Below are 15,489 nucleotides of genomic sequence, written 5' to 3' on the forward strand. Positions count from 1 at the left end.
TTTCTTATATTATTTGGTTTACATTATAGCAGTTAATTACAGCTGATTAACCTAAATTAAGTGCTGTCCACTGCCTTACCAAAATTTAGATAAATTCTAATGAAGCAACAAATTCTATAGCCTGACAATTTCTAAACATTTTCCAGTAACTTTACCTTCATTATGTACGGGCAGGCTAGATAGTGTTTAAAGTCTGTTTTTATAGGAGAAACTTTTAATGATCCCTTGGCTTATTTTTCTTTCTTGTTAATTTGAGAATACCTGATATATTTTCATTTAGAAAAATCTCTGGTTTAAGAAACCTCGAATGTTTGCTTAATTTTATTATGATTTATGCATCCATCTTATGGGTTCCTAGCTAGCAAGATGCTAATTCTTTAAATGGTCAGACATTTACTATTTTCTGGCCCTTAACTACCACAAGCAATCATATTTGATGCCCCTTAATTAGAGCACCTTTTTTTCTTTCCAGGTTCTTTTTCCACCTCAGCAATCGAGACAATACATTTGCTTACCATGCTGCTCTCCTAAGTGTTCTTTTGCATGTAAATTAATCTTGATTCAGTTTACACTGTCATGCTGAGTGGTACAAATTGCCTATAACAATAAAACAGCATGAGTTAAAAATAAAGGGGGGTGGGCAGGCAGATTGAATGTGTGCCTTACTTGATAGGATGTTACTTTGCTTTATGCCAATACATTAGCTGACGATAATGAATCTTCTGTTCTGAAAAGCATGGTTTAGTTGATTTTTTTAATTTTACTTCAATGGAGCAGTACCTTGTCTTTTATAGACCAAGTTAGACAAACCATTAATGACAAGAGTGTTAAGGTTAAATATGAAGCAATGCATTCACTTCTCTGAGTGCTATCCATCTTTCCATTTACAGGAGCTTGACAAAAGTACTGGCTTCTACAACATTTCCTTTAATTACATGCTGCGGGAAATAGGCTTTTAACATAAACATAGTTGCATTCATTTATTCAGCAGTTGCTCTTCAATAGAGCTTAATGGAGAAGGTTTAAATCCTAAATGAGTACACAGATCTCTCAGCAGTGTTATGTCAGCAGCCACTGTGCTTTACTTAAAAGCAGTGTTTGACTGCTTGTGTCGTTTTTAAAGCTTCTGCCTAATATTGAAGTTAAACAATCTAAGACAGAACATAGCGTCCCAAGTTTGAAGGTGTTTAGTAAAATCTGCTCTTTGTTAAAAGCTAGATAAGCCTTTTTACAGTGTTAGGCTTTAGTGTCTTTATACAGCTAATAGGGATTTTTTAAAATTTTGGGTTGCATTTGCAATAAATAACTAAATTAAATACATACCCCTGAAGGTGCAGGGCCTTTTGAAAACATAAAATCAAATTTTACCATTTTCATAAATTTTGTAAACTATTGTGCACATGTCAAATGTCTTAAAAGATTATGGTTTTTAGTAGATATCATTAGGTGTCAATGACTTATATCACAGATCCAGATGGATGGCATTGACAATAATTATTTTGTTTTTTTTTAACCGGAGTACTAAATTTCAATATTTGTTCCAAGCATTTGGTATGTTATTGAATTTATTCTCTGAACATTTTTACATGAGATTCTAATATTAATGCACGTCATGTATTAACTCTGTATGGTTTTTGTTCATAATTTTACTTAATTTCTTTCTTAAATATTATTTGAAATATCTCTGGGATTTAAGGTTTTCCATTCACATTTTTTTCTTTGTTTTCTAAAGTTTTGCTTCAGAAATTTCAGTTGATGCTTTTGTCGGTAACTATAGTTCCATCCACTAGGCAAATACTAGGCAAAAATCTATCAATAAGTGTAGCTTAGATACTGGACATTTTTCAGGACCACGTAACTGTTCAGTGACTTGCTGGGTAACTTTGATCCCTCATATTGAGGCCATTCATCAGACTATGCTGCTGGTTATTCGAGAATCGCTTTGATTTGTTCTCCAGCAGCATTTGGCAAGAGAAATCTTGGAATGAAAAGAAGAAAAACAAAATTCTTAAAATGTAAAAGCTTAATAGTTTATTATAGCCCAAATTAATTATATTTTAAAGGGACTGAAATTGAAATTTCATCTTTGTGATTCTATGTTTTTATCCTATAGTATTTAAAATCAGATTTATTAAGAGTGATATTTGACTGCATTTTTACACATTTTCCTACACAATGAGGATTTTTTAAAAATTTTGGAACAGTTGCAGTTCCTCTATATAATTTTATGATAATTATCTTGTAAATTACATTCTTGAAGTGGTATTTCTTTTCTTGAAAAAAGTTTTTAAATTTTGGCTGTGATCTTAAAATTGTTTTAATGTAGTTTCCATAAAGAAATTAGTAAAAGGGAGCTTTCTTTTGTTTGCTCTTACAGGAATGCTAACAGGAATGAATGAAACTTCTACTACAATCATTGCTGCACCACAGAACTTCACTCCCTCAGTGATCCTTCAGAAGGTTATAAATGTAGCCAACGTAGGGGTCGTCCCTTCTGGCCAAGATAACATACACAGGTAGGTTCACGAGCACGTGATGTGGAAATAGCTTGTACACATGTACAATGTACGTGTACAGATATATAATTTTCAATTTGTAGTTTTCCTTGATAATAATAATCCCTAAACATATATAGACCCCTCCTCTTTTTTTCTGATGGTCTGTTTGATTGATTGGTTTGTGTTAAGGCCCTCTTCACTATTTCACACAATCTTTAGCATGCTGGACTTCACTGAAAGATACAGATAGTGTGCCCACATTTTATAATACCTTGGTGATTTGTAAAGGTACATTTGTGAGATATGGTTGAGAATTTATCTTATTTCACTGGATTCTGTGGATTTCCAGGAACAACTGTTTTATAAAGCAGTAGAGTTGGACTTTTTTACTTGAAAGGGGGGAAATTTGAGTAACTAAGGCAGCTTCCAGTAGTAAGGAGCTGCTAGACAGCCAATATGGGGCCAGACACAGCCTCTATTTCTCAGACCGGGAGTATCTTCCCACCAAGCATCTGAAGCGTGAGATCCAAGTCGTTTGTCCTTAAAGGTAGCAGAAAATGTGATTGATATGTTTGCCTTCTTTGTATTCTTATGAATGCCAGTGGCTTGAAGCGAAAATAAAGATAAAAATAATTACCCCTTCAATAAATATGCTGTTGTTACTTAGTCCTCTGTGAGCTCAAGGGAATTCATTGCAAACCATCTTTAATTCCTCTGCCATTCCACTGCCAATGGCCTACTTCTGTCGTTATATAGAGAGAGAAAATAAATTTAAAATCAAAGGGAATGCCTTCAGACCTTTGAAAACAATTTTTTAAATTAACAGAGGGGCAAGAGAGGTCGCATATAAAGGATGCTACAGGCGGTCTGGGTTTTAGACTCAGCTCTGTGTTATTGGTCTTGGTCTTCTTGGGCAAGTTATACATTCTTATGGGCTTTAAGTTCCTCATCTGTTTGGAAATGGGTGGCAGGGAAAAGAAAGATGATTGAAATGAAAATAGGTGTTATCTATGGAAGAACATTGGACTTGACATCAGAAGAGCCTCATTCACATTCAAGTCTTGATCTGCCATTATCCATAGTTGCCTAACTTCATCTACTAGTCGTGACATAATGAAAACTGCATGTATGAGTCAAAAAACAAATTTACCTGGGGCCGGTCCCATGGCGTAGCGGTTGGGTGCGCATGCTCCGCCGCTGGCGGCCCAGGGTTCGGATCCCGGGCGCGCACCGATGCACTGCTTGTCAGGCCATTCTGGGCGGCGTCCCAGGTAAGGTGGAGGAAGATGGGCACAGATGTTAGCCCAGGGCCAGTCTTCCTCAGCAAAAAGAGGAGGATTGGCATGGATGTTAGCTCAGGGCTGATCTTCCTCACAAAAAAAAAAGAAAAAAAAATTTGCCTTGTGCTTTTTTTTTTGAGGGAGAGGTCCTCAAGTAAGTTGCTCAAGAGGTCTGATGCTTTCATTTCTTAACTAATGACAAGCACTATCTATCTCAGGGTGGTGATAAAATACTAAAGTGACTATATATCCATGTAAATAGAACTTATCTGTTAGTTAAAGTTGTTCAATACGGGAAAAATGAACAGAAGCCTTTTCAGTGAAAGTATTGTGGTTCTGAGTTTTCTGTTTTAATTGTTTTCTGCTTTAAATATTTCTTTTCACTTTCCTGGGTGATTTTCTTTAACAGAAGTTTTTGTGTTTTATTTATGGGTCCTTTGAATTACTGAAGTTATTAAACACCAAAATGTCATACATCAGCTGTAACGTTTGTTTACGCAGTATGAAATTTTACCTGACATATCTAGTGTCCAGCAATACTTCAGTCCTGTTTTGATATGTTCTTTTGTACGAAAAGACATAGAGTAATCATTGTTTATGTTGGAACTTCTAATTTAGTTTTTGTTTTGTTTTGTATGTGGGTTTTTAACTTTTCCGAAAGTAATGGCAGGTTTCCAAATTTTTGTTTCTTAGAAGAAAAAAGACACAATTGGCTTCTCAAAGCCAAATAATATGAAAGCTATCTTCGTATTCAAAATAAACTAAGAAAGACACTTAGCACAGTTATGTAATTCTTGTTAAAGCCTTGTTTGCCTGTAACTTGTCTCGGTGGTTTGGAAATTAATGCCTGTTCAGATGATTACATTATAGTCAATTCTCAATTATCCACACTAATGCAGGGGAGATACACAACTAAGAACGTTTAACTTTGGCTTGGGAATGCGGAGGGGGCACTCAGATTTACTGTTCATGGTCCTCGTACACATCCACAGTGTCCTGATGCTTCTCTAATCCAGCCCTCTGATCAGCGGCCTGGTGTTTGACTCTGTAACTTGGGGGAGGAACCCAAGTTACCACAGAGTCAAAAGGGAATAAAATGCCTCTATACAATTAAGAATAGGCTGTGCTGTCTAAACTTGCCTCACAAGTCTCATCATACTTAATTGAAAATGTTTTACATCTGCTTTTATGGTTAAAGTATGGCTATAATAATGTTCTAAATTTTAGAAAGCTTGCAGGTAATAAACGCAGTTATTTGTATTTTTCATACAGAAATTTATAAAAATTATTATCCTGCGTATATAACATTTTTTGACATTCTTTTATTCTCAGTAACAATTAAAACAAAAACAAACAAGTGTTAATAAAATCTGTGCCAATGCCCTTTTTAATTTCATTTAAAATGAAATAGCAATTACTGGTTGCATTATAATAACAGAAATTGACAGTGTCACTTTTGAATTGTGTTAATATTTTTAACTATAGTGATCAGTATTCTATTACCCTGTGGGATTAATGAGTTTATAGAGCTAGGCTTATATATTATTTACTTGGTAATAATGAAAATCCCTATGAGATTTTTGAGTGACTCCTTTATTCTTCTGTGATGGTTGTTTTTTTGATATGAAGAGTAGGACCAAAGCCATTCTTGTATTTATTAATGGCAATTGGTTTAAAATTACTTTTAAAAACAAGTATGAAAAGCATTTTGACTATTATATGTTAAGATATTAAAAATTTCAGTACAATAAATTATTCTTGGTTGTCCCATGTTCTATTTAATTTTTCAGGATCTTTTATTTCTGAGACAACTTTTTAATAAGCATTAGAATATTCCTTCTGACTGTTTAATGAGTAAAGTTCCTGTTGTCTAGTTTCAGAATAATTTATTCCTACTACTCTTCAAAATTTGAATTTTTTTACATTAAATATATAAGTAGAAAAATAATATAAGTAGAAAAATAATATAAGAATTAGCTAAGAAAAAGTGAATCTTTGTCAATATGCAGAAGTGTGTAATAATATAAAGTAGAAATTTTAATTGAATGCATAGTAGAAAAATGGGTCCTAACACATCAACATAAAATGGCCTCCACTAAGAAAAAGTCAATTAAAGGAGCACAAGTTTTATAGAATTCACTTCAAAAACCAGGAGCATTTCCTATATAGTTAACCACTGTTAATAAGAGATCAATGAAGAAAGCACATCTACTGTTAGATTATATGACATGTAGTTTTGATTTTCTAAATGAGTGATAATATCAGAAAGCCAACCAGTATACTACTGAAAGACCTAACTTTATCTTCCTTTCTGTGGTATTTCCTTGCTGATTGAAAAAGCTGCTCTTTGAGAGCAAAACCATCTTATTGAGATCTACAGAGTTGTGGTCATTGTGCTAGTCTGCTATTTTCCAAATTACGGTTACCACTTGATAAGGGGTAATACAGAAATGAGAATCAAAAAAATCATCAAAAGACTTACAATTAGGGTATAAAACCATGCATTGGGGCTTTGGGGAGGGGGAAAAAAAGAGGAAGATTGGCAACAGATGTTAGCTCAGGGTGACTCTTTCCCTGCAAAAAAAATAAAATCATTAACAAGCATCTATTAAATATGCAGCTGAATATCTTCATGTCCTGTGTTATATATTCATGTTAAAATATATGAGATATACTGTGCATTGTCAAAGTTTTAAAGTGTATTATTTAAGACAGTACTAATAAACTAATACGTAAATAAAGTGTATACAAAGGGCAGAATGAACCACAGTAAGCCATTGTGTGAATGGACTGCGAAGGGAAAAGGTCGAGATTTCGTGTGTTTTAGGGGAAGAGATTCGGGAGGCTAGCGGTGGGAATCCTAGGTTCGTTTCTCTTGCTCCTCTGAGAAGGAAATCAAGCAGGGGTTTATGAAGGAGATTCGTATTCAGCAACGTCAAAACTGAGGTGCGTTGGCTCTTCTGACCTCGCTTGTGCTCGGATAAAGGGACTAAGGTACAATGACCAAAAAGCAGAAAGCTAAACATCTCTAGCTCTAACATCTCTAAGGTTTTTCTGTGCAAAAGAATGATGTGGGAGTTTGTGTAAAACTCAGATTCCTGGGACCCACACTGCAAAACTCAGATTCGTTACCTCTGGGACAGGGCCCAGGAATCTGCATTTTAGCCAGTACTCCAAGTGGTTACAGGCAGATGTTCCAAAATCCATGGTTTGAGGCTGCCCTGAATTATCAAGAGGTAATGATAGCCACATGACACATTTTAGAATATATTTTCCCCATGTTTATGTATTTCCTTTTTACAGAGTAGTCATTAAAGGATACCAATAGACCAGGTGTTTGATTTTGCTCTTCTCTCTATCCCAGTGTGCCCCAGCAAGAGGGTGTATTGTTAATTATGGGAGTATGTGACAGCAGTGTCTGTGAAGCAGTCTCAGGCCCTAAGTGAAAGTTTGTCTTTCTGCAGTCTCAGCCATTTCAGATTTTTACCCAGTTTCAGGAGTTCTGACATTCATCTACAGTAGTCTTGTTAAAAAGAGTTGTCACGCTGCCTACTCATTTTGCCCTTTCATGAACGACAGATTGACCCTATAAGGGGAGAATGTGGTATTTGAGTGAAAAGAGAAAGCCTTGTCTCTCCTGTGATTCTATGTTAGTTCTTAGCTTATTCAGTAAGACCCTAGAACAGCTCTCATTATTAACCTGTATTCAGTACTTATATTTCTTTTTTCCCCCTGTATATCTGAAATTATCGTTTGGATTTTGTTTACCCTGTCACTTTTTTAATTTGCAAGTTTCAAACATATACAACTTATGAATAATTACTATCTTAGTAGAATAAATGTTTTATAATTGTCACTTAGATCTTTAACTATTAGGAAAGTCTGGTGCTGTGAATGGAACAGTGTATCCATGGCAATCTGGCAGTCAACTTTTAAATTTATCAGCACATTTAAAGATGGTTTATTTGTTTTAAGTTTAAACAAAAATCTTTTTATTTAATTAAAGTACATGTAAAGAACAACTTGTTTCATTTCTAGGCCTTAAACTCATCCAGTGAATCGTTATCATATACATGTTTAATAGTTATTAATAGGGAAACACTGGTGTATGCTATTGTTCCCACCCAAAAATATTTGTATTGTGTAACTACTGCATTCAGTATTTTCTGAAGATGTTTGTGGCAGATTTTGTCAGTGCTGGAGTGACACGTGAATGGCACAGTCACTTCCGGGAGGTCTGGATTACTTCCCTTTCCTCTGTTCGTAGGTTGAGTTTTTGGTTTTGTTTATTAGTTGCTTTCTTTCTTTTCCCCTGGAAACTGTGGGATATTTAAATACTGAGTAATTTTGAAGGACCAGAATGGAAAACTAACGTTTGGTGTCTGGGTACCCTAATTTTATAAGTCCTGATACTGTAGTCGCCTTACTTCATCTGTCATAAAGCAGAATTTTTTTTTTAATTTTATTTATTTATTTATTTTTTCTCCCAAAGCCCCAGTAGATAGTTGTATGTCATAGCTGCGCATCGTTCTAGTTGCTGTATGTGGGACACAAGCCTCAGTATGGCTGGAGAAGCGGTGCGTCGGTGCGCGCCTGGGATCCGAACCCGGGCCGCCAGCAGCGGAGCGCGCGCACTTAACCGCTAAGCCACGGGGCCGGCCCCATAAAGCAGGATTTTGTGTAAACAATTGTTAATATAAAGATAGCAGGCTTCAGTCTTTTCTACAATATGACAAATTTTGGATTTTAAACAGGACTAACGACTTGTGGAACCTGTTTAGCAATCAGTTCTTGCTCAGGCTGGTGGTTGTCCACTAGAGGGCGACACGGCTTTTTCATCTGACTGCCTTGATCTCTGCAGGCTCTGCCAGCAGCATTTCATTGAAAAACAAACGTGGACCTCAGTTTTCACACAGACGGCATATTTGGATCTTTCAGAAATAACCAAACTGCACAGCTGATTTAAAACATTTTTTATTTAACTTTTATTTAATTCCACCATTTGTGAGGTAATATGCTACAATGCAACAGTTTTACTAATAGGAATATATAACTGCTTTCATGTAAACACGAAGGAAAGGTATTCTTGATGATTTTCCTTCTGGGTTGACAATTCTGTAAGGGATCAAAGAGAATGGGGTAAGAGTTTATTTGTCTTACTATTTGGTTTTCTGTTGTTAAGCCCAGTCCCCCCCCACCCCCACGAAACGGACAAACCACAGCGGCTCTGGAATAACTGGAGTGTTTCATGCCTTCTTTGAGAAAGTGAGCTCAGATTTTTTAGCTTTCCTGTATAAAGAAGAGACTGTATCGTGGACCAGATAGTTTGGGGAATCATTTTTTATACCATCTCTCAGGACTAGAATAGAAAATAGAGAGTCCTAAATAATGATGGTAGCTCATTTTTTGTTTTTAACTCTTCTTATCAGAATGTTGAAAGAAAATACTATGGTATTGCGGGCTGATTTTTAAAAAAATAATAGGGAAAAATTCATTGCTTTGGATAAATTCTCTAAACTTGAATCACATGTAAATTTTTTCCTCAATATTCATTTAATAGTGTAATGGGCTTAACCTAAAAATACAATTTTAGTGTCAACAAACTAGAATTTTTTACAGCTTACAAATTCTCAGCCTGTTAAAGGGTTCTACCATATCAATCCAAGGTAATAAGGATTTATCATTTTAAATCCTTTGGAAAATAATGCTCCAAATCATCAAGCTTTTGTATTTGATGTTAGGAGGCTTATTCAAACCAGTATTTCTTATACATAATCATTGTGCGACTTCATTACACGTTTGTCAGCTTTGGGCTAATTACTTTTATACAGCCAGGGCAGGGCACTGCATCTTGTGATCTCGTCTTTCTTACTAATAGGACTCTGTCTGCTTCAGCAGGCAGTCATTGAAGGCTTCATGTACAGAGTAGAAAAAAAAAAGTTTTAGCCTGAGTGGGCCATTGTCACAGCCTGTGGTAACCAGTAGAACAGAAAACATGAGAAAATTGAACTCATAATAGAAAAATCAGAAACCAGGAAGACTATCCAAGAAAAGAAAAAGCATGTCTTAGAGCTGTTGCATTAAGTGTAGCAAATATGATTCTGCGTAAAAAATTTTGTCTTTGTGGATACCCTGGAGATCGATGCAGCCTCTCAGATAAATACTTTTTAATTCATATTGTCCTTTTAACAAAGAGCATTTATGGTCCATAGCCAATTTCTCAAAAATCTAAAAATGTGTGGTTTAAGTGCATAAGGGAATAAGTTCATGTATTGTAGATAATATATTTGTTCAAATTTGCTGCTGTTATTTGACCTGTGTTCATAATTCTGTCACTAGTTAAGACAAATTAACTTTTTTAGAAAAGTGGTAGATACTGTCATTTAGGTTTGGCAACTAGCTTATTTTGGCTTTTTCTTTCATCTTAAGAATTCTTATAGACTTCAAAGATAAATGTCAATTGCTAGAGATAGCAGACAAAAAGACATTTAATAAAATGAAATACAGATATATTCAAACAGTCTTACCTTCTCAGTTGGTGATTATGAACAGCGAGTGCTTGGTGGTAAAATGAAAATGAAAAATTATGAAAAATACCTAGATAGTATCCTTTGAAGACCGTGGAGCCCGTCGTACGTAGGCAATACATCTTTGACTGTCATCCGCTTATGTGTTCTCATTTGTGGTGTTACTGGTGTCCGAGGTTGGTTGGTCTCCCAGTAGTCCCCTCCTTGTGTTACAGCTCCATTCAAGAAGGTTTTGTATTTTTCATTGCTAGGGTCTCTTTTGAGGGAGTGGGGGGTGGGGGATGTTTAAAATATTTTAAATCTTTAAAGGTAGAAATTAAAAATATGTTGTGACAAAGCATCATTCAAGATGCTTTGAGTTAGAGAGTACTACAGATTTATCTGACTGATAAAAAACCAATATGAGTACGTTGTTGCACATGTTGAGAGAAATGTGTGTGGTCTAGAATCAGAAAGCTTGGGTTCAGATTCCTGCTCAACCATTCACTGGCTGTGTGTCCCTCAGCAAGTTTCTCAACTTCTGTGGGCCTCAGTGTCCTCGTCTATGAAATGCTCTGCCTCATAGAATCAAATGAAATAACACACGTGAAGTACTGCGTACCCACTGCACAGAGCACTTAATCAGTGGTAGCTGCTGTTATCATTCTAATGATCGGAAACTTCACATGCCTCCTGAAGAAACCTTATCAGAGTGTAATCTCGGTTTGAGGCCAAATACAGAGATTCTGATGTCAGCCATTAAATTTAGTATATAAGTATTTGACCCAAGCTGTATTTATAATCAATGTTTCTTACATCCAAAAGCTAGCTAATTGTTGTTTATTAACTAGTACTCTTTCCATAACTATCTTTTAAATGTATATTAAAGCATAACCTGTTCGGGAGTTAAATGATTAATAAATTTTGGGGGGTGGCTTTTGCTTTCCATGGACCAAAACAAACCAATTGTAATTATGCTGTGTTCCAATTAAATACATCCTTTTTGAGCTGTGAAATGAGAATGTCAGAACATCTGATCTTCTGGTTTTCTGCTTTAAGACATCGCTTCCCCCATTTGTGCCCCTAGAACGCAGAGACCTAGTTAAAAGGCAGTAGCTTTGACACCAGCTAACAGATTTTATTGTGAGGACCATTGGCTTAGTGTGTTTCCACTGCAGTGTGAGCAAATGCCTCTTTTCTCTCATGCTCCTATTCTTTACAATATTGAGAATTTTGTGGTAATAGGATTTCAAAAACATGTCCAAGACACTAATTTTAATCTCTGTAAACATATTGACATTTGTGTTTGGTGAGTTTGTATTATTGTAACATCAACTGTAAGTTTTTAATGGAAAGGAGATAAAATGTGCCTTGGGGCTGTGCATTCCTGAAATTCAAACAACAGTGCTTTTGTGTTCTGATCCAGTCATCTCCTTCTCTGTGATCTCAGGGCACAAGTGTTAAGTAAATAAAGGGACTAAGAAGACTATGGTTTACGTAATTATAACACTATCAGAAATAGGGTCCACGTTGAGATATATGCTGAATGAAGATTTGGTGATGACCAAATCTGTGGGGAATGTTGCATAAATGAGTGGGATGGTAGGGCCACCTCGTATCATTTGGTGACATGGTTTAACAGAATTCTCCTATGAAGCAGAAGAACCTCAAAAATTCAGACAAAAGAAATGCATAAACCTGAAAGGGGTGATAGAAAAGAGGGGTCATTTGGGGCTGGTGATCTCGTTGTCCTCTCAGAGATGCAGTTGAGGTCCCCAGTTCCTAGTCTCCTGTGTGGACGACCGAAGAGCAGATGGATGTGTATGTTAAGAGCTTTCTGAAACCTTTTTAAAACCTTGGTATGATTTCTATTCCTGAACTGGTTACTTACTTTGCTTCTCTCAGTAGAAAAACTGCTGTTATCAGCTTCCTTACAAGTCTTCAGCCTGTTTGGAGAGAGTAGCTTTCGTGTTTGCAGAGAGCACGCAAATGACTGGGAAGGTTTCTAACGTACTTTACCATTACTATTAGCTAACATTTTAAAACACAACTTAAAAGTGTTGATGATAGTTTTAATTTAGTAAAATTAGCATATTTGTTTTGCTTTTGATGCATTACTCTAATTATTGTTGGAAAACTGATTTTCATGATTCTATTTAGGCCAAAAATGGCTTGTTAGGTTTCAAAAAAAGAAAAGAATCTAATGTGTTATGAGATCTTGATGCCATTTTTAAAAAAAAACTCAAAAAAGAAATTACTTTTCATTTAAAGAGAGTCTGCTTCCTGCTTAAGTGGCTAATATTTTAATTAAGTCGGGAGTGAAGTTTTTCTGAGTGTCTCCTGATAAACTCCCTCTTTTATGTTGATGGTAATTAGACAGATCCCCAGGGCCGCTGTGGGCTCTGTGCAAGGCCCATGCTGATTGTCAGACACGAGACACTGACCAGTTGGTTTGCTCTTGAATAGTCCGCAGCGGGCTGTCAGCCCGGCAGTTTTATTTTTATGTATTGTGAGCTGTTGTCAGGGCTAACTGGGTGCCATTGTGGCTGAAGATGTTGCGCAAATTGAGGCAGATGGCTCAGATTCAGACACGTGTCGCACAGAAAGGGGAAAGGGGATTGGCCCTGCAAAGTGGGGTCACAGCAGGTCACAGACCTGCTCTACACTTGTTAGTGTTTTCAAAAGCTCATGTGCAGCAACTTTGTCTTTCTCCAGTCATCCCTGTAATCAAACCCCCTCCTCTCCAAAATGCACGGAACATGCCCCAAGTGGAAAATGGAGGCCTAGGAGGGTACTGTCCTCTTCCTGCACGTCCCGGGGGCTCAACTGTGCGTGCAGAAGGAATTAGCAGGATTGACAGAAGTTCATTGTGCCTCCAACGGCTTTTCAGTCAATTGCAGTGCTTAAAAGGCTAGTTTTGCTTTTAATTCCATGTAATTAGTAGGTTCTTCATGTCTTGGAATTTAGTAATGGAGCCTTAGACCTCAAGTTTCCTCTATCATATTGTAAAGCAAAAGGAAGGATCTCATGTTCTAAACATTAAAAAAATAAAAAAAGAGGGCACGTGGTGTTGCACTTGGCGGTCACATGATTTTGTTACGCGTTATCATCAATGTTAGGGAGTGAATTTGAATATCTTAACGTGCATGAATTCATTGAAACTTAAGAGTTTTATAGTGTACATAAAATTATCTAACTTCTTGCATAATCATTTTCAGATATGAGGAATTAAAATTCCAAGCTCTTTGAGAAAGGTGCCTTTTCTTAACATGTTTTAAAAATAAAAATATAGTGGTTTATTTTAAATGGCCCTATGCATGGTGAAATGTGAAATATCAAGTGAATGAATGATTCCCAAATATATACTTATGGAGAATTCTTCACATGCGTCTACTGTTCAAACTAATAAGTAAAATAGACTTCTTTTTCCTGTTCTGTTCTAAAGATGCAGAGCAGGAAAATTACCTACTTGTGGTAAGCATGGTGCCGGGCAGTTTATTAATTTTTCAAAAGAATGCTTGGCTTTGGGTTTTTGGCAGTAGGGAACCTGCAATAAATTATTGAGAAAAAAGAGTTATTTTAAACCTATTTGAATTTATGCTGTCTCCTTTTTTCCCAGCCTCATGATAAAAGGTCTGTCTTTTTTTTTGTTTCCAGGTTTGCAGCTAAAACTGTGCACAGTGGGTCATTGATGCTAGTCACAGTGGAACTGAAGGAAGGCTCTACAGCACAGCTGATCATCAACACTGAGAAGACTGTGATTGGCTCTGTTCTGCTGCGGGAGCTGAAGCCTGTCCTGTCCCAGGGGTAACCTGCCTGCATCTGGACTTCGGGGTCTGGCACACAACAAAAGTGCCTGGCACCCTCTGCCGCTGCCTTTCATTTCTAATAATAGCCCTTCCATCTGGCAGTAGGGGAAGAACACACTCTTGACATTCTTGTCTCCTGCTTTAGAATGCTAGTGTGTATCTATCACGTATGCAATCCTTTCCCCCTTTTCGCTTTGCTAACCAAAGAACATACATTTTACTGTCAGTTATCTCAACTCTGGAATCCATGTGGCATTTGCTCTGTCCTGCTGCCCCTTCCAGCCTTCTTGTCTTCCTTCTCTTTCTTAACAACGATGGACATGAATTGGATATGTAAAGTTCACTGGAAATCATCTTCCCTCCCACAGTAAGCAAAAATTAGCCTAGAAATAGTCTAAATGGCCTCTCTGCTTGATATGTGAAAATGGGATAATATACTTTTTAGAATTAAATGCAAAAACAAGATCTCTGCAAAATTTTGTTCTGTGAATTTCCTGATATTATAATTAGTTATTGACAGGTGTCATCATGAAATTGTCTCTGAAGAATAAGATAAATAAACTAGCATATGAATAGCATTTGTCTTTGCATTTTTAATGAGAAACTGTTTATAATCCTGAAGTTCATGTGCTGAGGTTTCTTTATTCTAAAGTATTTTGAATGTTATATTCTCTAAAGAAGTAATGGGGTTTAGTTAGTGAAAGAAAAACTACTTTCAAACCAGGTAGATTTTCTAATTGTGTTATAGAGTAGTTAACTCTAAGATAAACTTGGTATATTTAATAACAACAACAAAAATCTTCATGTTGCAAAATAAAACATCTCTTTCCATGCAATTTTAATCTATTAATAGAGATCTGATTACAAGACCTATTACACCTGCTGAATAAATTCTTTGAAGCTCGTTGTTCCTTTACAGATCTTGATGCCCAACTTTGGTGGACTGAAACGCTTTGGAAACTAACTAGTATAAACTTAATTGTAGAAATTTTAAAAACTAGTTACGTGAGCAACATAATAGCATTTTTCCTTGGAGTGTTTATTTTATTCGCTAACTCAGGCAAGTTACTGTTTTTATTAAAATTATTCTATAATCAGAAAACTTCTTTTCTAAGACTTTTGTACCTTTTTAGAACCAGTTGAAATTTTATTTACCTTTCTGATATAAGGTAATAGGCTTTAAGATAATATATGCTAGTCAGTTCCTTTCGTAAAGAGCCACATAATGATTTTTGAGCAGTAAAAAGAAAGAGAATATACATTGATTGAAAAGAAAGAGAATATACATTGATTGAAACACTGTAGAACACATATAAAGGGTAAAAAAATAATATGGAATGAAACATTCTTGGAACATATTAGAAGAACAAAATGGACTGTGGAAAAACTATTTAAA

The 15,489-nt window shown here is 36.0% G+C and overlaps 1 protein-coding gene across 2 annotated transcripts in view; it reads left to right on the plus strand.

Annotated features, from left to right (window-relative positions):
- The window catches only part of AP3B1 (adaptor related protein complex 3 subunit beta 1), a 254,487-nt gene extending 239,816 nt beyond the window's left edge, over window positions 1-14,671 (plus strand). For both annotated transcript variants that reach the window (XM_004420431.3, XM_087430137.1), the window contains exons 26-27: window positions 2,378-2,516; window positions 13,942-14,671. In XM_004420431.3, the coding sequence (XP_004420488.1) occupies window positions 2,378-2,516; window positions 13,942-14,095 (293 nt within the window). In that variant the 3' untranslated portion in view covers window positions 14,096-14,671. The remainder of the gene's footprint in view (window positions 1-2,377; window positions 2,517-13,941) is intronic.
- Window positions 14,672-15,489: the final 818 nt, after the last annotated feature.

This window comes from Ceratotherium simum, chromosome 4 (assembly GCF_057802395.1).
Source record: "Ceratotherium simum simum isolate JZ-2026a chromosome 4, ASM5780239v1, whole genome shotgun sequence".
NCBI classification, from domain to species: Eukaryota; Metazoa; Chordata; class Mammalia; order Perissodactyla; family Rhinocerotidae; genus Ceratotherium; species Ceratotherium simum.